General features: G+C 39.0%; 1 protein-coding gene and 1 pseudogene across 9 annotated transcripts; both read left to right on the plus strand.

Annotated features, from left to right (window-relative positions):
• The first annotated feature begins 11300 nt into the window (after positions 1-11300).
• On the plus strand, positions 11301-12022 carry LOC147941630 (kunitz trypsin inhibitor 2 pseudogene; annotated as a pseudogene).
• A 1899-nt stretch (positions 12023-13921) lies between these two features.
• Positions 13922-19374, plus strand: LOC147941631 (zinc finger BED domain-containing protein RICESLEEPER 2-like). 9 transcript variants are annotated; one of them, XM_087459197.1, is made up of 8 exons: positions 13922-14146; positions 14332-14461; positions 14566-15062; positions 15148-16601; positions 16705-18448; positions 18512-18579; positions 18739-19066; positions 19160-19374. In XM_087459197.1, the coding sequence occupies exons 4-8, from the start codon at positions 16599-16601 to the stop codon at positions 19228-19230; spliced, it is 2214 nt and encodes a 737-aa protein (XP_087315323.1). In that variant the 5' UTR covers positions 13922-14146; positions 14332-14461; positions 14566-15062; positions 15148-16598; the 3' UTR covers positions 19231-19374. The 9 variants fall into 9 exon arrangements, 7 of the variants coding, with proteins under 7 accessions (XP_087315323.1, XP_087315319.1, XP_087315324.1 ...); XM_087459196.1 differs by having other exon boundaries at positions 13931-14225; XM_087459195.1 differs by having other exon boundaries at positions 13931-14225; positions 15148-15515; positions 16504-16601; positions 16705-18579.
• The last annotated feature ends 1197 nt before the right edge of the window (positions 19375-20571 follow it).

Genomic DNA, 20571 nt, shown 5'->3' on the forward strand with positions numbered 1-20571 from the left:
TCAGTTTCCATATTGATTTTGCTGTAATTTTTTTTAGTTTAAATGAAATGTAAAATATTTAGGAAACAAAATCATAAGTAATGCTATTTTTGTAAAAACATGTAGGGATTAGCTTTGTAAATAAGTACAAATAAAAGGGTAGAACCCAAAATGTACTTCAAAAATGTATATATAGATTTTTCTGTATTTAAAAAAAAAATTCCTATACATTTTATAAACAAATGACTGAATAAAACAAGTAACAAAAAATAATATCTATAATACAAGTATACAACTAAAAGAAAATAAAAATATGTGGTCATACAAACATTTTAAATAAATAATAGTACTATTTTTAAAAGGATGTATGTATTTTCTAATTAAATAACACTATAAATAAATTAAATGGTTTTGATTATCCAATAAAAAAAAATATGTGGTCTTTGAAAACCAAAAAAAAATTGGTGGCCCTAAGCACAGGCGGCCTGTGCTATAGGCCGGGTCTGGCCAGACCAAAAAATAAGTTGAGTCGCTTACTTGCTCTACTTTTCAGCTTTTGAGCATATACATCTCTTATGTCCGGATAGATGGAGATTTAGAGGCAAAAGTGAAGAGTTACGTGGTTCTTTGTGAATGTTACTGGAGCAATGAAAGATCATACAGTATATAGTAGGCAACACACGTTGTGTCAATAGAAATTTTGATGTATGTATTAGTATATGGAGTTTAATTTCCAGAAAAATATAGACATATGATCTAGCTAATCCATTAATACTATATATACCTAAGTAAAGTGTTCAATTCTGATTCGTAGTTCTTCCATCTCTTATATTCACTGAGGCAAGTTTTTACTCCTCATTCCTCCTCCATCTGTTGCCTTTGAGAACGATGTTTTTCTCTGGAAACTCTTGCCGGATCAAACTCAAGGTTCCTTCTCATCATAACAAACCTGGAGGCACTTGCACCCCATTGGCCCTTCTGTTCCTTGGCATACACAGATCTGGTTTAAAGAAAGAATTCCCAAAATGGATTTTATGCCATGGCTACCAGTCCTGGATAGACTTACTACATGGGATAGGCTGAGAAGATGGAGTTCGCCGGTCCCTGCTTCCTGTCTCTTCTGTGTCTTTGGGGATGAATCCAGAGACCATCTGTTCTTCCAATATCCCTACACCAAAGTTATTTGGCTTGATTTTTTTGCTCATCTCGCTCCTCCGCTCTTACCAGATATTTCAGGCGTTATAGTTTGGAGGAAGAATCCAACCACAAACAGAAAGCTCAATGTAATCTGCAAGCTATTTTTTTCAGGCTCTAATCTACAGCATTTGGTCGGAACGAAATTCAAGGATTCACTCTGCCACCTACTACACTGGAGAAAAGCTCAAAAGGGAAATCCAGCTCCTTATGCGTAGAAGGCTCACCGGACTGGACAGAGAGGAAACCCACCTCCCTACCTCATCACCAATCATACTATATCAGACCTTCCTCCATTGTTGGTTTGCCAACTTCCAAGCTTTTTAACCTATGGATAAATATATGCTTCTTTTATCTTCCTTACTTACTTTCTGTTATGGAATTCGCCATGTATTGGTTCTTTTACTCATCCTCTGTAACGGTCTCTCTTTCATAAAGTTTAAAACGGTATCTATTTTTTTAAAAAAGTTTTACTCATCTTCTTGATTCTTGTATTAAGAGTGAAACGACCCGACCCATATTTTTTTAATAAATAGTAATCCCATACTCACTAGCAACGTATCCCCATTCAACAATAGCGGATAACATAAATTAATTCCACTAATCCAATAACCAATGATTCAACAATAATACAACGTCATAGAACCAGCAACCTAACATCCATTCTAGACAACAATGTTTCATTATAGCAACCTAACAGAAGCATATATAGAATAATTAACCAAGCCTCTAGAAAATCATCTTCTTCATTGCCTTGATTCCGAGATCACACTTTGCCTTTACCTGCATCACAAACAACAACTGAGACGCATGAGTATTATTACAAATACTCAGTGAGACAATCCTCCCATCTACTGGGCTACACACACAAGTAATTGAGAATTCAATGTCCAACACACAATAAACGACACAATCAAACCTGGAAAACAAGAATCAGCCGCATGTTGAGTGGTTGGTGTCGACCGACACACTCCTTGTGTCGATCGACGCATACTCGATATTTTCTGAAATCCCTAATTTGCATGGACCTACACCTCCACATGCGTCGCTCGATGCTCATAAGTTTTTCGCGCCGTCCTCGCATTTGTGTCTATCGACACAATCATTTTCCTGCGAACTCCAATACAGATCTCTGACTCCAAATGCCTCTAATGTGGTCGAGGCTCACCCAAAAGCCACGAAATATCATTGGGAACACAAAAATAACACAAGTAAGCAAGGAAATCAATCAATCACACTTAGAACACAGAAAGACAAAGGATTTTGAAGCTTAGATCAGCCATGGTCATGCGCTCACTTTTGAGAATGATGAATCTGACTCTAAACTCACGAAAACAGCCTCTCAACTAACATCTACCACAATCTCAGCCTCGGATCTCTCAAGAACAGCTAGAAATCTCCAAAAACTCACAAGAACCTGGAATTTCTCTCTTCTATTTCTCTGGAAAACGACAATGAGCAGAACCTGGCCCCTCACCTCCCTATATGGTAGCATCTGAAAGTGCTTTTAGCACAAGTGGTAGGATAATAGAACCATGTAGAAGTTGCCTAACTCCCTATATGGTTGAGGTTTTGATGTGTACTGAGCAGTGGATGAAACAAGACATTGCAATTGAATCAAGAGTTCTTACCTGTAACATCCGCGAACCGAAATCCTGGCTTAGGAAAAACCCTTAAACTCGAGTTTTGTCTCATTAGGCGTGTTTAGCCTCTTTTGAGAGAAATGAAAGAGAGGGAGAAGAATTTTTGGTGAGTTCGTGGATTGTAAGCTGTTCCTGTAGATATCTGTAGCTGGGAGCGTTGTAGGAGCTTCCTAGAGGTGTTTTCTTGTTGGGTTAAGGTTCAGATTCGTCTTGGCAAAGGTAAGTGCATGACCATGGATTATCTAAGCTGGAGATTTCTCTGATCTGCTTGTTATGTGTTGTTAGACTTGTTAGATTGTTATTTGGGACGTTGGGAAGCTTTCTTGTGGCTTGGGATCGAGTTTTGTGGTTGTAGGAATGAAGATCCGGCGAGAAGGGAAAACGATGCTCGGCATTGCATCGATCGATGCACTATGTGCGTCGGTCGATGCAAATTCGAGGACGGCGCGTAAACTCTAGGGTTTTTCGTGCTATGTCAAGCATGCGTTGGTCGATGCAAGTAAACCTTGCATCTGTCGATGTAGACCTGGCGTCGGTCGACGCAACCTCCAACAGGTATCGGTCGATGCATGTTGGTGTCGGTCGATGCTGAGTCCTGGTTTGTTATTGTTGATTGTTGATTGTTTATTGATGGTTAGAGATGTCTCTATTGCTTGTGTGTATAGCCCAGTAGATGGGAGGATTGCCTTACTGAGTGTTTATAAAATACTCATGCATTGCAATTTGTGTTTGTGGTGCAGGTAAAGGCCAAGTGTGATCGTCGAATCAAGGCAATGAAGAGGAGGATGTTCTAGAGACTTGATTGGTTGTTGTCTGGCATTGCTAGGTTGCTAGAGTTGGGTCATTAGAAACATTGCTAGGTTTCCGGTTTTATGTTTCCTGATGTTTGGTATTTGGTTATTGCTTATGTTATAATATTGGTTTATTATTGGATATTGTTTTGGATATTGGTATTTGTTATTCCGCGGTTTGGTTGTGATTGTGGTTAGGTGGCTAGTGGATATGGGACCACTAGTTGTACTTTGTTTATTATTATTATTATTATTATTATTATTATTATTTACTATTCATTTATTTAATAAAAAAAAAAACGGGTCGGGTCGTTTAGTTTTGGTATCAGAGCCCTTACGGTTCTAGGTTTGGGTTCACTAGGTTTCTGTTGTGATGTTTGGGATTGCATGTCTTGATTGATTATGTGAGTTATTCAATTGTGTGTGGCATGGAGTCCTAGAATATCCTCTTCGAGCCTTCAATGAGATTCCACGATGAGTAATTGTTATGTTTCTTTGTGTGGTTTTGTTTTGTTATATACTTGTTAGCCTCTGTTCTTGGAAGATCAGTGGTTAAAGGTGGTTGAGATTCTGATCGTGGACGTGGGCGTTGTCGTGGTCGTGGTCGGGCGAGTTCTTGAGGCCAGCGAGTGTGTGGGTTAGCCGGTGAGCGTGTCGGGGGTGCTGGGAACCCAGGTGTGAGGTTGCAGCAGGTGGAGCCCAGGGTCGAGAGGATCGCTTGGCGGATCTGTTGGCATACTGTCGGAGCGGTTACCGAGAGGGGTACCAGTGCAGGCCCCAGTTGTGCGCATGTGGCGGGGTGCAGTCGAGGGCTGCGGATGTTGAGGACTTTCCATCTTATGTTAGGAAGATGGAGCAGTGGTAGATGACCGGTGTGAGATTCTTCGCGAGAGGTATCGAGCCTAGAGAGGCGGATACAGGGACATATGTAGTTGGAGCAGATATTTCTCTGTTTGGTGGGTAATCCAGTTGGATATTAGAAGTGGTGTGGGTAGGTGTAACATTGTAATGTTATACTTGGACCACGGGAAGTACCTTTTGTCGAAAGATGTTTATAGTCTTTAAGGATTGTTGCTTTTGAAGGGATGGTGGGCTCCGAGAGTGGCAGAGGGGATGATGTTCTCCTGAGGGGATGATTAGTCCTCTGATACCGAGATCTTGAGGATTATGGTCCAAGAGTGAGACGGTATAACTCGAAGACGGAGGTCTGACAGTGAGATCGCTATGGCTCGAAGGTTGCGACCTAAGGGTGGGAGAGTTGGGAGCAAGCAATGTCTAGGACGTGAGTATAAACATAACTACTAAATGTAGACCTCGAGAGAGTGCTGGTGGTTTAATCTCGGGTTTTGGATGTGTTGCCCAGTGGATCAGGGTTTTATGACTGGAGCGGTCATGAATGTGTGGCTGTTGCACCATGATTGTGCGGCCGGTGGTGCTGGAGTCCCGGGAAGGGGAGTTGCAGCAGGTATGAGCCAGGAAAGGCATGTTTGCCAGATACATAAGTTCACGAGAAGCCTTCATGTCGGGAAAGGCATGTTTGCGACGATGTTGGATGAAGTTCATTGGAGATGGACAAGGTTGCTAGATTCAAGTTTTTGGTAAGCTTTATTGGAGGGAATAAGTCAAGTGGTTTGAGTTAGAGACCTGCAAAGCATTTGATACAGAATATGCGAACGTATGGTACTTGTTTGTTTTATTACGCTCGTATTGATGATTTGCTGTGGAAAATTGTTAAGCGGAAAGTTAATTTTAGATTAAGCCATCTTGAGGAAGTTTCCCTTAGAGGCAAGTTACTAGAGGTTCTTGGACTGGCAAAAGGGGTTGATTTTCAGACGGTGGTGAGTTGATGTTAGCATACTTGATTATTAGTCTAGTAGAGCTAAGGAAGTAAATAGAGGATTCTTTCGTCTTATCACTTCACCGTGGGGGCCGTCGGTGGTGTTCGTCAAGTAGAAGGACGAGGTATGGGTTTATGAGTTTGTGGTGTTGCCGTTTGGGTTGACTAACGCACCAGCAGCGTTTATGAGATTGATGAACAGCGTGTTTCAAGAGTTTCTGGACGTGTCTGTCATCATTTTCCTCGACGTCATCCTGGTTTATTATAAGAGTCCCGAACAGCATGCAGTGCATTTGAGGGCAGTTCTGGAGAAGCTGCGGGAGCAGAAGTTGTTTGCTAAGTTGAGCAAGTGCAGTTTTTGGCAGCGTGAGATGGGTTTTCTGGGTCATATTGTGTCTGCAGATGGGGTTTTTGTAGATCCGGAGAAGATTCAGGCTATCAGGGATTGGCCTAGACCGTAGAGTGCCACAGTGATCAGGACTTTCCTTGGTCTGGCAGGTTACTACAGGAGGTTTGTGCAGGGGTTTGCGAGCAGAGCACGTCCGTTGACTAAGTTGACAGGGAAGGATGTTCCTTTTGTTTGGTCACAGGAGTGTGAGGAAGGCTTTGCAAGCCTCAAGGAGATGTTGACTAATACTCCAGTGTTGGCTTTGCCTGAGTAGGGAGAACTCTATGTGGTTTATACAAATGCATCCAGAGTTGGTATGGGGTGTGTGTTGATGCAGCATGGGAAGGTGATTGCCTATGCTTCGCGGGAGTTGCGGAAGCATGAGGACAACTATCCTACTCATGACTTGGAGATGGGTGTTGTAGTTTTTGCATTGAAGATTTGCAGATCTTATCTTTATGGTGCAAAGGTGCAGATGTTTACAGATCATAAGAGCCTGAAGTACATACTCACTCAGCCCGAGCTGAATTTAAGGCAGAGGCGGTGGATGGAGCTGGTGTCGGATTATGATTTGGAGATAGCCTATCATCCTGGAAGGCTAACTTGGTTGCAGATGCTCTGAGTCGGAAGAGGCTAGCTTCGGCTCAGGAGCAGGAGATGGAGTCTCTGGTAGGAGAGATCAGTGCTTTGAGTTTTTGCGCTATTTCTTAGGAGCCGTTGGGTTTGGAGGCGGTTGATAGAGCAGATCATCTGAGTAGGGTGCGGATGGCACAAGAGAAGGATTTGGGGCTGGTGAATGCCTCAAAGGAGGTTGGTTCTGAGTACCATGTTTCGGCTAATGGTACTATTTTGGTGCATGGGCGGGTTTGTCTGCCCAAGGATGAGGAGTTGAGACAGGAGATTTTGAGAGAGGCTCATGTGAGCATGTTCTCTATTCATCCAGGAGCGACTAATATTTACCGTAACCTCAAGAGGTACTATCACTGGGTCAAGATGAAGAAGGATGTGGCTAGTTGGGTCGCGAGGTGCGATGTGTGTCAGCTAGTGAAGGCTGAGCATCAGGTTCCAGGTGGATTGCTGAAGAGTTTCCCATTCCAGAATGGAAGTGGGATATGATTACTATGGAATTCGTGGTTGGTTTGCCAGTGTCTAGGACGTTTGATGCTATTTGGGTCATTGTGGACTGGTTGACTAAGTCGGCACATTTACTGGCCATGAAGAAGACTGATGGAGCAGCGGTCTTGGCTAAGAAGTATGTGAAGGAGATAATCAGGTTGCATGGGGTGCCAGCGAGCATTGTGTCTGATAGGGATTCTAAGTTCACCTCGGTGTTCTGGAGAGCGTTTTAGGCAGAGATGGGCACTAAGGTGCATATGAGTACAGCTTATCATCCCCAGAAATATGGACAGTCAGAGAGGATGATCCAGACGCTGGAGGATTTGCTGAGGATGTGTGTGTTGGATTGGGGAGGCCATTGGGCAGATCAGTTGAACTTGGTAGAGTTTGCTTACAACAACAGTTATCAGGCGAGTATTAAGATGGTTCCTTATGAGGCTTTGTATGGGAGGTCGTGTCGTACACCGTTATGCTGGACTCAGGTGGGGAGAGGAGCATTTACGGGGCAGATTTTGTTCAGGAGACCTCAGAAAAGATTCGGGTTCTCAAGCTGAACATGAAGGAAGCTCAGGATCAGCAGAGGAGTTATGCCGATAGGGGGAGGAGAGATCTTGAGTTTCAGGTAGGAGACAGAGTGTACCTCAAGATGGCCATGTTACAGGGTCCGAACTGGTCATTGACTGAGACTAAGTTGAGTCTGAGGGATATGATTGAGCGGGTGGGACCGGCAGCATATAGGCTGGAGTTGCCTGAGGTTATGCGTGCGTTCCATAAAGTCTTCCATGTTGCGGAAGTTTCTCCGTGAGGATGATCAGTTGTAGGCTAAGATTCCTGAAGATCTTCAGCCTAACATGACTTTGGAGGCGAGACCAGTGAGGGTTCTCGGGAGGAGGATCAAGGAACTTTGGAAGAAGAAGATTCATTTGATAAGAGTCTTTTGGGATTGTGATGGTGTTGAGGGAAAAGTTTCCTGAAATAGAAGTTTCTAAAAGAGGAAAGATTCCAAAAGTGGAAAGTTTTAAAAATGGAAAGTTTTATGGGAGTTAGAATTGTCCATTTTTAGTGGTTGTGAGCCTTGAAGGGGCTAGTGTGGCCTTCGTGGCAGACTTTTGAGTCATTATGCTCGTGTGTGGCGGTCTTTTCAGACATTGTGTGGCCTTTGTGGCGGGCTGTTTAGCCGTGTGTGGCCTTTGTGGCAGGCTGTTTAGTCAATTGTGTGGCCTTTGTGGCGGGCTGTTTAGCCAATTGTGTGGCTATTTTGGCGGGCTGTTTAGCCAGATGTGTAACCTTTGTGGCGGGCTGTTTAGCCAGATGTGTGGCCTTTATGGCGGGCTGTTTAGCCAGATTGTCTGTTTAGGCGGTCCTTCGGGACAGATGGTCTTTGTGACGGTCCTTCGGGACAGATGGTCTTTGTGACGGTCCTTCGGGACAGATGGTCTTTGTGACGGTCCTTCGGGACAGATGGTCTTTGTGACAATCCTTCGGGACAGATGGTCTTTGTGATGGTCCTGATTATGACACTTGAATGACCTTGGTGGTGGTCCTGTTTAGGACATTTGTTTGGCCTTGGTGGCGGCCCTGTTTAGGACATTTGTTTGGCCTTTGTGGCGGCCCTTGCGACATGTATATGATCCTTGTGTGGTCATGAGGTATTCCAGTGAGGGGATATGTGGTTGGTAGGACATTATGTTGTCTGACGCGAGCCACGGGAAGGGAACCTGGATAGGGATAGGACTCAGACGTGTTCAGAATTGTTTGCTCGCGACTAGGGAGACTTTGGTTCTCCTAGCACCGCCATATTCTGAGACTTTGTGGCTTGGGGGCATGGTTGGTATATCGACTTCGGATGACAATCCGGGGGCGCGCTATAGGGTGGCAACCCGAGAGACGAATATTTGACTTTTTTATATATTATGGCATGCGGGCTTAGGTCCGATGAGGAGCCAATATTATGGCATGCAGGTTTCAGCCAGATGAGGAGCCAATAAAAACTCAAGGTTTAGGCCTGTGAATAAAGGAAAGTCCAAAAGTCGAGAGCAAGTAATGCCTGGAGCGTGAGTCTATCGCCTAGAGGTGACCTTTCGTAGATCGGTCGGAGGAGTGCGGGCCGTGGAGACGGTCGCACGGGAGTCCTTGACTGATGGTTGTTCGAGATTCGAGGACGAATCTATGATTGGTAGGGGAGAACTGTAACATCCGCGAACCGAAATCCCGGTTTAGGGATTGCATCGGTCGGTGCAGGTTCAGCTTTCTGCGGTTTGACTTAAGTTAAACGCTGCGTTTTGGGTTAGGAAAAACCCTTAAACTCGAGTTTTGTCTCATTAGGCGTGTTTAGCCGCTTTTGAGAGAAACGAAAGAGAGGGAGAAGAGTTCTTGGTGTTCTTGAGTGTTCTTGGTGAGTTCTTGGATTGGAAGATGTTCATGTTGAGATCTGTAGCTGGGAGCGTTGTAGGAGCTTCCTGGAGATGTTTTCTTGTTGGTTAAAGGTTCAGATTCGTCTTGGCAAAGGTAAGTGCATGACCATGGCTTATCTAAGCTGGAGATTTCTCTGATCTGCTTGTTATGTGTTGTTAGACTTGTTAGATTGTTATTTGGGACGTTGGGAAGCTTTCTTGTGGCTTTGGATCGAGTTTTGTGGTTGTAGGAACGAAGATCCGGCGAGAAGCTTCGGGGGAAAACGATGCTCGGCATTGCATCGGTCGATGTATTATGTGCGTCGGTCGATGCAAATGCGAGGACAACACGTAAACTCTAGGGTTTTCGTGCTATGTCGAGCATGCGTTGGTCGATGCAAGTAAACCTTGCATCGGTCGATGCAGATCTGGCGTCGGTCGACGCAACCTCCAACTGGTGTCGGTCGATGCTGAGTCCTGGTTTGTTATTGTTGATTGTTGATTGTTTATTGATGGTTAGAGATGTCTCTATTACTTGTGTGTATACCCCATTAGATGGGCGGATTGCCTTACTGAGTGTTTATAAAATACTCATGCATTGCAATTTGTGTTTGTGGTGCAGGTAAAGGCAAAGTGTGATCGTGGAATCAAGGCAATGAAGAAGATGTTGTTCTAAGGACTCGATTGGTTGTTGTCTGGCATTGTTAGGTTGCTAGAGTTGGGTCATTAGAAACATTGTTAGGTTGCCGGTTTTATGTTTTCTGATGTTTGGTATTTGGTTATTGCTTGTGTTATAATATTGGTTTATTATTGGATATTGTTTTGGATATTGGTATTTGTTATTCCGCGATTTGGTTGTGATTGTGGTTAGGTGGCTAGTGGGCATGGGACCACTAGTTGTAGTTTGTTTTTTATTATTATTATTATTATTATTATTATTATTATTATTATTATTATTAGTATTATTATTATTATTATTATTATTATTATTATTATTTACTATTTATTTATTTAAAAAAAAAAAACAGGTCGGGTCGTTTCATTACCAATGCTCAAATTTTGGCAGAAGTAGAATATGAAGATCGACTTGAAAAAGGTTTGTAGATCACTAGATCTTGTTGTTTTTTTTTTATTTTCTCTCTTATAGTTTATGTTAACTCATCCAATTCTTTTGTTTTCAGAGTTCTATATTGAAGAGTAAGGTCTCGGCTACTTGAAGCTACAAGGTGTTTTGTTGTTTTGGTTTTACAATTGGTACAAGTTCTACAAGAACTATCGGCTAGTGGTGAATTTGGAACTTTTGGTTTACTTTGTTGTCTCGTTTAGTACTTGGTTTATTAAGATATGGATTTGTTTGTTTAACAATCTTGTTATGTGGTTTGAACGAGATTGTGGTTTGAATTTTTGAACATTGGTCTCTTTTTGTTTCTGGTTAATGATCGGTTTATTGAATGAAATTGAGTTTGGTTTACTTAATTTCATATTGAATTTGGATACACGAACCTGATGGGTGTTTATCCGAAATCCGACCCAAATATTAAAAATACCCGGATGAGTCTAGGACCCATTTACCGAAATACCCCAAAAACTGAAATATCTGACCCGAACCCGATCAGATACCCGAATGTCCAGGGCTATCCTCGTGTTGAAATTCTAAGTTTTAACATATTGCCATAGTCTAAACCCCCTCTTTTCAACCCTTACTATAATGGAAAGATAGACATTAAGGACCCATCACAAGAGCAATAAGAATGTGACCATGCAGGAAAAAGCCAAGCATTTGTAGCTGACAAGTTTAGGGTTTACTCAACGAAAATGGTAGCTTGTTATCTATTTTTTACTGTCATGCTCGATTTAACTGCATGAGGACTCCTATAAATATTGATACAAAATGTTTTCGTTTACCATAACTCAAACCCTTCAAGAAAGTAAACATTAAACCCTAAAAAATATAAACCAACAAAATGAATAAAACTTCAGTGGTCTCTTTTCTCATCATTCTCCTGTTAGCTGCAGCTGTCTGCATCCAAGGAGGCGAACCGGTGAAGGATACTGTTAGAAATTATCTTAAAACCAGTCAACAATACTACATCCAGCCAGTCAATACAAACTTCCCCGGAGATGGTCTTGTCCCAGCACCCCCTGTACTAGGTTCCTTATGTCCACTTGGCATCGTCCAAACAGCCATTAGGTACATACTAGGCGTACCCGTTAGCTTCTCAATTTCATACTCAACCATGGAAACAACCATTTCCACAGATGATTATGTAAATATTGAGTTTAAGTCCAATTTCTGGCTCTGCGATAAGTTTTCCAAGTTTTGGAAAGTCGATGAATTCTCATCAGCTACCGAATAGCCTTCCATTCTCGTTGGTGGTACAAAACAAGAACCAAATAGCTGGTTTAAGATTGAGAATGCCGGAGAAGGAGCCGGAGCAAACACCTACAAGCTGACCAGCGTTGCTGGACCTATTGGAACTAAGCTAGGAGCTTTTGGGGTACCACAACTAGTTCTCACCAATGATAAGGCTAAAACCTTACTCGTCAAATTCAAAAAGGTTGATGAAGCGACTATTACTACTTCTACTTCTCTAAGAATGTTCCCGTTCTAGCTACTGGTCAAAATCATGTAAAAAAAAGCCTGAGACTCGTCCATGGCAAGAAATAATGTGTTGAGATAATACCCTCATGCATTAACCAAAAAAAAAAGATAATACCCGCATGCAAGTTTTTATTTTCCATAAATAAATAAAAAATTATCCTTTATAGCGCTGTATTATTTATGACTGACTATGCATGGCCGTAATTTACCATATAAATTTGATAATACTAAATTTGATAAATTTGAGCATGCTAACAAGAAAAAAGAATTAAAGAATTATACAACTTCAAGAATATTAACAAAAAATAAACTTTTAGAAAATTAACTACCATATAAATTTGATAATAAATACTCAACATATCAAGTATGAGTTAATGAATTAATATATGTTGGGTGATTTAGATGAATACTCATATTTTCTTACTTGTCAAGAAAAAGAATAATAAACTTCCTATTAACCAAAATAAAGAACTTTAAGAAATTAATTACGATAGTTTTTTAAGAATTCATGCCCTGTTTTAACCGCTGAGTATTTTTATAATGTGTTGGTCTCACAACTCCGCTCACTCAAACTCTAAAACACACAAAATAATTTCCTATATAATAAAACGGAAGTACACAATCTTTTTTGTAAACTATATAATTTTAATAAGTTGGTTACAAAATAAGTTATAGATTAAATATAAGTTTGTTACAAAAAAATGTTATAGATTAATTGGTCAATCCGTAGACTATATGAATACACTTAAGAATATTCCAAAAAAAATTTTAAAGAGAATATTCTAATGATTTATACAATTTCCTAAATAAAATCTTTAGTATTCCATGTATTGTTACAAAATATATACTGTTAGGCATAAAAATATACTTTTAGGCGTAAAAAGAAATCAAATCTTGACAATTTATCACACTTAATCGTGATTTTTGAGATCTTTATGCAGTTGAAAATAAAATCTTACCTAAATACGGATAATATTAAAAAAAACTTTCAGTAAACATGTTCAAAAATTAAAATAAAAACAAACAACAAACATAATCATTTCTCATACATAAAATTACAAAATTAACAATATAAAACTTACAAAATAGGTGTTTTTTTCAAGCCACATATTTATCATATGATTTTATTACATAATTTTATCCAAAAAAAAATTTTAAAACAATCATATAAATTATATTTTACTCTTAAATTATAATATAAATCATAAGTCTCGTCGATGGCCAAAAATAATGGGTTGAGGTTATACCGTCACGCATTTTATTATATATCCATAGATTTACTAAAATTTATGTTTTCTAGTGCTTTATCATGAAACCGGTCGGGCTTTTCTATGAGAGTGCTAATTATAATATTAGGGAAATATAATTATACACCTTAAAAATCAAGATATAAAAATTCAATAACTAAAATTTACATAGATATATTATCTGCTAGTTCGATTCAATATAATGGTTTCTTTGATTGGATATAAAGAGGATTTAAAATAAGGCATGATCAAACATAAAACTTAATCTTGTAATCAATCAGAGCAGTAGTTTACAATTAGTTGATAAATTGATAATGTTCACCTCCTTAGTGGATGGTGGAGATTGAATCGATCTAAGGGTTTAGATCAATCTCTAGATCCTTCCCCATATTCTACTTCTTCTCCAAGGCTCTCAACTACTTTTCTCCAAGACTCTCGACTTCTTTTCCAAAGCTTCTAGAATATTCCAAAACGCTAGAAGAAGAGAGAAACGGAAGGAAGGCTCGGAAATACTAATTATAGAAAGCCCATCCTCCGGGATCCGTCTGATGCATCCGAGTCACGCCTATGGGAAAAATTTGTGTGTGACAAGTAGGGGTGTCAATCGGGCCTTAAGCCCGCGGGCATGGCCCGCGGGCATGGCCCCATATGTAGCTTAGCGGATCGGGTATGAGCTTGTAATTTGATGCCCGAAAAATGGCGGGTCATGCGGACTCAAACGGAGTTTGTTCGATTCCGACCGCGGGGTTGCGGATGGTCCGAAAGTTTTTTCCTCTCTTTCCACTATGTTTTGATTCTACTCGATTTCTCAATGAATCTGGTCTGTTTGTGATGAATCTGAAGTTATGGTTAATGAATCCCTGTGCAAATTTGTCAAAGGAATGAAGAATGACGCAACTAGCTACTGGAAATGAAGACCGGTCAATGGCGCAAGCTGAAGAAATGCCGACATATATGTGGGATAAATGTTTTTTTTTCTTTGTCTCTCTCTCTCTTTCTCTTAATTGCAGAGGAGCTCCATGATGCTTCATATAAGTAATTTTGTCAACAAAAGCTAGCTTGTAGTTTAATGTAAATTGATTTCAAGAAGATTTTGCTTGTTGTCTAAAGTGAAATTTGTGTGTTTTGGTTCTTTATGTAGACAAGCAAGAGGATGGGTTACTAGGATTGGGTAATATAATAAGCTTCAAATTCAGAGAACTCCATGTAGCTACAATGGTTTTAGTTCCAAGAGCATTAATTATTGGTGCTGGTGGGTTTGGTAATGTCTCGTAAGTTCTATGCTTACTCTCTTGTAAACAATTGTGGTTGCTTTTACTTGATCATATTCTGGAAATGAGAGGACTGATATGTACTCTGTTTTAATATGAACAAGAGGAACTTACACACCTTATAAAGAATGAGTTCAGCAAAAGTCTGCAATTTGGGGTGAGTTTTACAAGAGGTTACCTTGCTGGAGTATTATTACTTGGGGTGAACTGATACGATGCCTTCAAAGTGTTTGTTTATAAGGTAGGTCTAGAGCACAATTAGGAATGGGGAATTATAGGAATTCTTCAAAGTGTTTGTTGACATGTACCTTCTTCTCTCTCTCTCCACTTTAAAGTTTTGCTATCTCACATCTTTTTTTTTTTCTTGCTTATGTCATCTGAGAAACAAAGGAGAAATTCAGAAAATCAATGTCCACTTAATAGATACGAAGGCACATTGTTGAAGTTCCCACTATACTTATATTTGTCCCATTGATTAAATATATATGATATTTGTCTCATTCAACTATTGTCGAAGCACATCCGAGAATCTAATGTTATGGACTTATGGAGTATTTGGGTATCTTGCTGTCTTTCTTGGATAAACGTGTGAAAGATTCTGGTATGGTTACTCATTTATTTAATTTCTGGGTTAGAATTATATATTTATTCACGTCTCTTGTGTGACTGTCTTATTATTTATGCAGCCATTCAGGACATCACATCGTTTCTTGGGAGTGAGAGTACTAGCAAAATTATAGATACAGTCTCTCCTCTGCTTTTTGATGCTGACCGCGAAGTTAGAATATGCATTTGTGATCTTCTCGAGTCTCTTGCAAAAATTGACTTTTCTTTGGATCTTATACAAATCTCTGTTTGAAGCTGAGTCATTTCCTTCTCGTTTTGTTTTGAGATTGTAACAAACTACTGGTTGCGTCATCATCCTACAGGTTAAATGCGTCAGCGAAATGAACGCAACCTCACCCATGGAAGTTGATGACCTTGACTATGAAACAGGGCTCCAAGGATTCACAGACCGTGGGAGCAGAAGGGGCTGCAGCTGATCACTGATTTGGTATGTTGTTATATATGGCTTTAGGGCTCAATAGTTTGTCTCAAAACCCTGCTTAGTGCTAGTCCTGTTTCGCTTCAAAGCTTGTGAGTCTGTGATACACCACTCCAGCTTGTTTAGTTTTTTTTAAAACCATTGTCCAGCTTGTTTTGGACAATACTTGGGGTGAACTTCTTCATTCACCCCCTTAGTAAATAAGGAAATTAAATATGTATACATTATTATAGAATTAAAAATTTAAACCACTCTTTTATAAACTCAAACCGAGATATAATTTCATCCTAATTGTAAAATCTAAACCCTAACCATCACATTTGTAAACCCTAACCATCACATTTGTAAACCCAAACCGACATATAATTTCATTCTAATCATAAAATCTAAACTCTAACCATCTCATTTATAAACCCAAACCGACATATAATTTTGTTATAATTATAAAATCTAAACCCTAACCATCTCATTTGTAAACCCAAACCGACATATAATTTCGTTATAATTGTAAAATCTAAACCCTAACCACCTCATTTGTAAACCCAAACCGACATATAATTTCATTTTAATTGTAAAATCTAAACCCTAATTCTCACTTATAAACCCAAACCGATATATAATCTCGTTTAATTGTAAAATCTAAACCAAGCGAATATTTAATTTTCGTTAAAGAAAAGTATACAGAAATTGTTTCCTTAATTTGTTTTGATTTTTAATTTAATTTTGACTTATTTTTTAAATGAAATATTAGATGGAACATTCTGATTGGTTGAGAGATGAGGGGTGAATACAAAGGTTCACCCCTAGGGGTGAACCTAAGTATTTTTCGCTTGTTTTAAACCAAACCTTGTGATACACCTAGAGACTCTGAAAGATATGTATATTTTTAAAACATGTAATTAGTACCAACTAGATATTAGAAGATTTAGTCGTAAAAGCTGTGGTATAAAAGTTGTAAACCCTAAATTGTTTGCGTTAAAAAAAAAGACTGAAACAGGATAAACCTAATTCACAAGTCACATACTCACTAATCGAGTTTTCACAAGTCACGGGTTACGAATCCAGTCCTCACAAGGGATTCAACTGGTTGCGATGGTAAGTTACTTATGTATTGTCAATAAATCTGTTTGGTACTTGTTATGTGTAGAGTTTACATTAACAGACTTTTAACATTAATCATTGGTTTTATTTTTTAAAGGATTCACACGATTTTGGTGATCTGACATCATCAATAGATTTAGAGTCTCAAAGAATCATAGATGCTGAAAATGTTGCAAACCAACGTCGTATGTTTGAGGGAGCAACACCAGAGTCATCTAAATCTGGTAAAAGAGCAGCAATTCATATTGATGGTAATGATGTCGAAGAAGACAAAGGAAAGAGAACATCAAGAGAACCGAAGAAGAGAAAGCAAGGTAAGTTTAATGGAGAACAGTCATCAAAATCTGGTAAAAGAGCAGCAATTGATATTGATGATGATGATGATGAAGATGATGATGTCAAAGGAGAGAAAGGAAAGAAAACATCAACAGAACCGAAGAAGAAAAAGCAGTATGCAGATTGCTGGAAGAATTTTACACTGATTAAGAAGACTATTAATGGAAAACTAGAAGATAGAGCGCAATGCAATCACTGCAAGAGGGACTATGCATATGATTCACACAAGAATGGTACAAATTCTTACAACCGTCATATGAAAGCATGTAAGGTTCTGCTTAGTAATGCTGATATTAGTAAGGTGATGCTCAACTCTGAGGCAAGATTACAAGCTAGGAAGATTGATCATATGGTTTTTCGTGAAATGGTAGCTAAGTGTATCATTCAGCATGATCTCCCATTTGCCTATGTTGAATATGAGAGAGTTAGATCAGTTTGGAAGTATTTGAATGCAGATGTGAAGTTTATTAGTCGGAACACAGCTGCAGCAGACGTTTACAAGTTCTATGAGAATGAGACAGAGAATTTGAAGAGAGAATTAGTTCACCTTCCATGGAGGATTAGCTTCACTTCTGATTTGTGGACTGCAATCAGTCATGAGGGCTACATGTGTCTAACAACACATTATGTTGACAAGAACTGGAAATTAAACAGCAAGATTATTGCGTTCTATGCTTTTCCGCCTCCACATTCAGGTATAAACATAGCAATGGAGATTCTACAGAAGTGGAAGGATTGGGGAATTGAGAAAAAAGTGTTTTCCATCACATTAGACAATGCTACTAACAATGACACAACAAAAGAGATTCTGAAATCTCAGCTTATGTTGCGGAATGATTTGTTGTGTGGAGGAGACTATTTTCATGTGCGATGCGCAGCACATATCCTCAACATCATTGTTCAGATTGGCCTGAAAGATATAGATGATACATTGGAAAAGATCAGAGAGAGTATCAAATATGTTCAAGCTTCTGAAAAACGTGAGATATTGTTTTCAAAATGTGTTGAAGCTGTTGGTCTACAGTTGAAAGCGGGATTGAATATGGATGTGAAAACTATATGGAACTCAACATACAAGATGCTTGATAGGGCTCTCAAGTATCGAGCTGCCTTTGGTAATCTCAAAGTCATTGATGAGAAAAACTACAAGTTTCACCCTACAGAAGTTGAATGGCACCGATTGAAGCAGATTTGTGAGTTTTTGGAGCTTTTTGATGAAATCACTAATCTGATCTCATGTTCAACATATCCAACTTCAAACTTGTATTTCATGCAAGTTTGGAATATCAACAATTGGTTGATATCGAATTCACATAATCAAGATGAAGTCATCAGAAGTATGATTGTCCCAATGAGAGAAAGGTTTGATAAGTATTGGGAAGAGGTTAGTGATGTCTTTGCAATGACTATAGTGTTTGATCCAAGGTTGAAGCTAACACTGGTAAATTATTGTTTTGGAAAGAACAACAAGGTTTCTGCTCAGAGCAAGATTAAACATTTGCGTGGTAAGCTTACTACTCTTTTTGAATCTTATGAGAATAAGTCCATTTTCACATCATCTTCTACAGATACACGTGAAACTAATCAGAAAACTGATGAGAATGAAGGAAAAAAAGGGAGTTTTGGCAACTATGATGTAAGTTCTCAGTCTCTTATGCTATTGGTTTTTAAGTTCTGTTTTGAGAAATGTGTATAGATGTCTAGACTGTTTTCAGGTTTAGTTATAGTTTCTTTTTGTTTTGTACATTTGCAGTTTTTTTAAAAATGTTTTGGGTCTTGTTTTATACATTTGCAGGATTTTATAAACTTCCGCAAACAAACTGTTGTTACTAATGGAAAGTCTTCTTTGGAAATGTATCTAGATGATCCACCGATAGATATGATTGAGTATGAGAGTTTGGATATTTTAAAATTTTGGAAAGATAACTCTCAACGGTATGGAGAACTGGCGTCAATGGCTTGCGACCTCCTTAGTATACCAATCACAACAGTAGCATCTGAATCTTCTTTTAGTATTGGAACTCGAGTTTTGAACAAGTATAGAAGCCGTCTTCTCCCAAAAAATGTTCAATCACTGATATGTTGCCGCAATTGGTTAAAAGGTTTTGAAGCATATGAAAATGGTAATCAAACAATTATCATAATTTGGTATTGATTGTGTAACTTTTAAGTGACATATATTTACCTAGACCTTTTTATTACTTTGCCATATGTAGAGGAGGATGAAGAATTTGCTGAAGATGAGACACTACCTTCTTTCCAATCAATTGTTGATGATGAAGCTTGATTTGGTTGAAGAGACATCTTAACCTTGAGACTTCTGTTTTCAGCTTTCCATTTCAGTTTAATACTTTGGTTTAATGTTTCAGTTTAAGTACCTCAACTAATGCTTCAGTTTAGTACTTCTTTGATTTAAATTTCAGTTTAAACATCTTTGATCTTCTGTTTTATCTGCTATAGTTAACTTTTTCTCACTTCTTTGTTCTTCAAAAAAGTTTCAAGATAGCAATGATCAAGATTGGAGAAGAATCAAGTTCTTGTCCGTTTGTTCTGGAAGGCACACAAAGTCTTGGGCTCGTGCTTAAGAATCCGTGTTATTTCTCCCCAAAAACGTTTGATCTTTAGCAGGCTTAACCACACATTTAGTATCTATATTTTCATCATCTTCACTACCACTTTGCCGATAATGGTTATTGAAGTCGTTATTCTGAACCACTTGAACTTCTTCTTCAATATCACTCTCATCTTCATTTCCACATAACAAGAAATCATGAAGAAACAAATCAAATCCATACTAAGATCTGAACGAGTCATCAAAGAGACAAATTCATAACAAACACATTAATAGAGATGTCAACGAAACATAACAAGACAACGCCCGCGGGCATGGCCGTTAGTCCGCAAGAATAAGCGGGGCGGGTATGGACGGTGATTCGTTGCCCGTTGCTTATGGCGGACCGGTCCGCAGCGGATCAGAAGAAAAGCAAGACCGTTGCGGTCGGTCCATGCGGTCGCGGGCATGCCCGTTTGACATCTCTAGTGACAAGGAGTTTACAATTAGTTGATAAATTGATAATGATCACTTTAATTAGTAAAACTAGTCATATATGTTGTATGCGCTCTAATACTATATAACCGTATGGTCCTTCCTGAATTCCAAAAATCAAATTCTGGTACGAAATAGATTGAAGAGATTCTTATAGAAAATGCTATTTTTTTAGGCAAATTTTATATGCATGTTTTGCTAAAATCTTATGGATTTGTCATTTTCAAACATTTAAGAGGCCAATTCTTCTCCCTCACTTGTAGTCTAGTTTATCTCCACGTCGGCTCTGCACTTAGTTATACTTTCTGCTAAATTCATACTTTTGTTTGACAGGTTTCATTTTTAGTTTTCGACTCTTTTTTAAAAATTAATAGAGAATGTCAAATGTGGCCAGAAACAGAGATGTTGAGGATCATTTCGTGCGTTGGATAACTCAACCGTACGTATCTGATCTCGTCTTGTGAAACCTCGTCTTCCTCCGGTTGTTGAGGATTAATAGAGAATGTCAAATGTGGCCAGAAATAGAGATGCTGAGGATCATTTATTGATCGTCGTTTTTTTTTCCTGCTACGCGTATTATTA

This window comes from Camelina sativa, chromosome 7, assembly GCF_030686135.1.
Source record: "Camelina sativa cultivar CO46 ecotype springtype chromosome 7, ASM3068613v1".
In the NCBI taxonomy this organism is placed as follows: Eukaryota; Viridiplantae; Streptophyta; class Magnoliopsida; order Brassicales; family Brassicaceae; genus Camelina; species Camelina sativa.

Excerpts from the sequence above, each read along its gene's own strand:
- LOC147941631 (XM_087459193.1), top strand. Across the intron at positions 18,580-18,738 it reads GGAGTTTTGGCAACTATGAT|GATTTTATAAACTTCCGCAA; the intron begins GTAAGTTCTCAG and ends ATACATTTGCAG. Across the intron at positions 19,067-19,159 it reads TTTTGAAGCATATGAAAATG|AGGAGGATGAAGAATTTGCT; the intron begins GTAATCAAACAA and ends TGCCATATGTAG.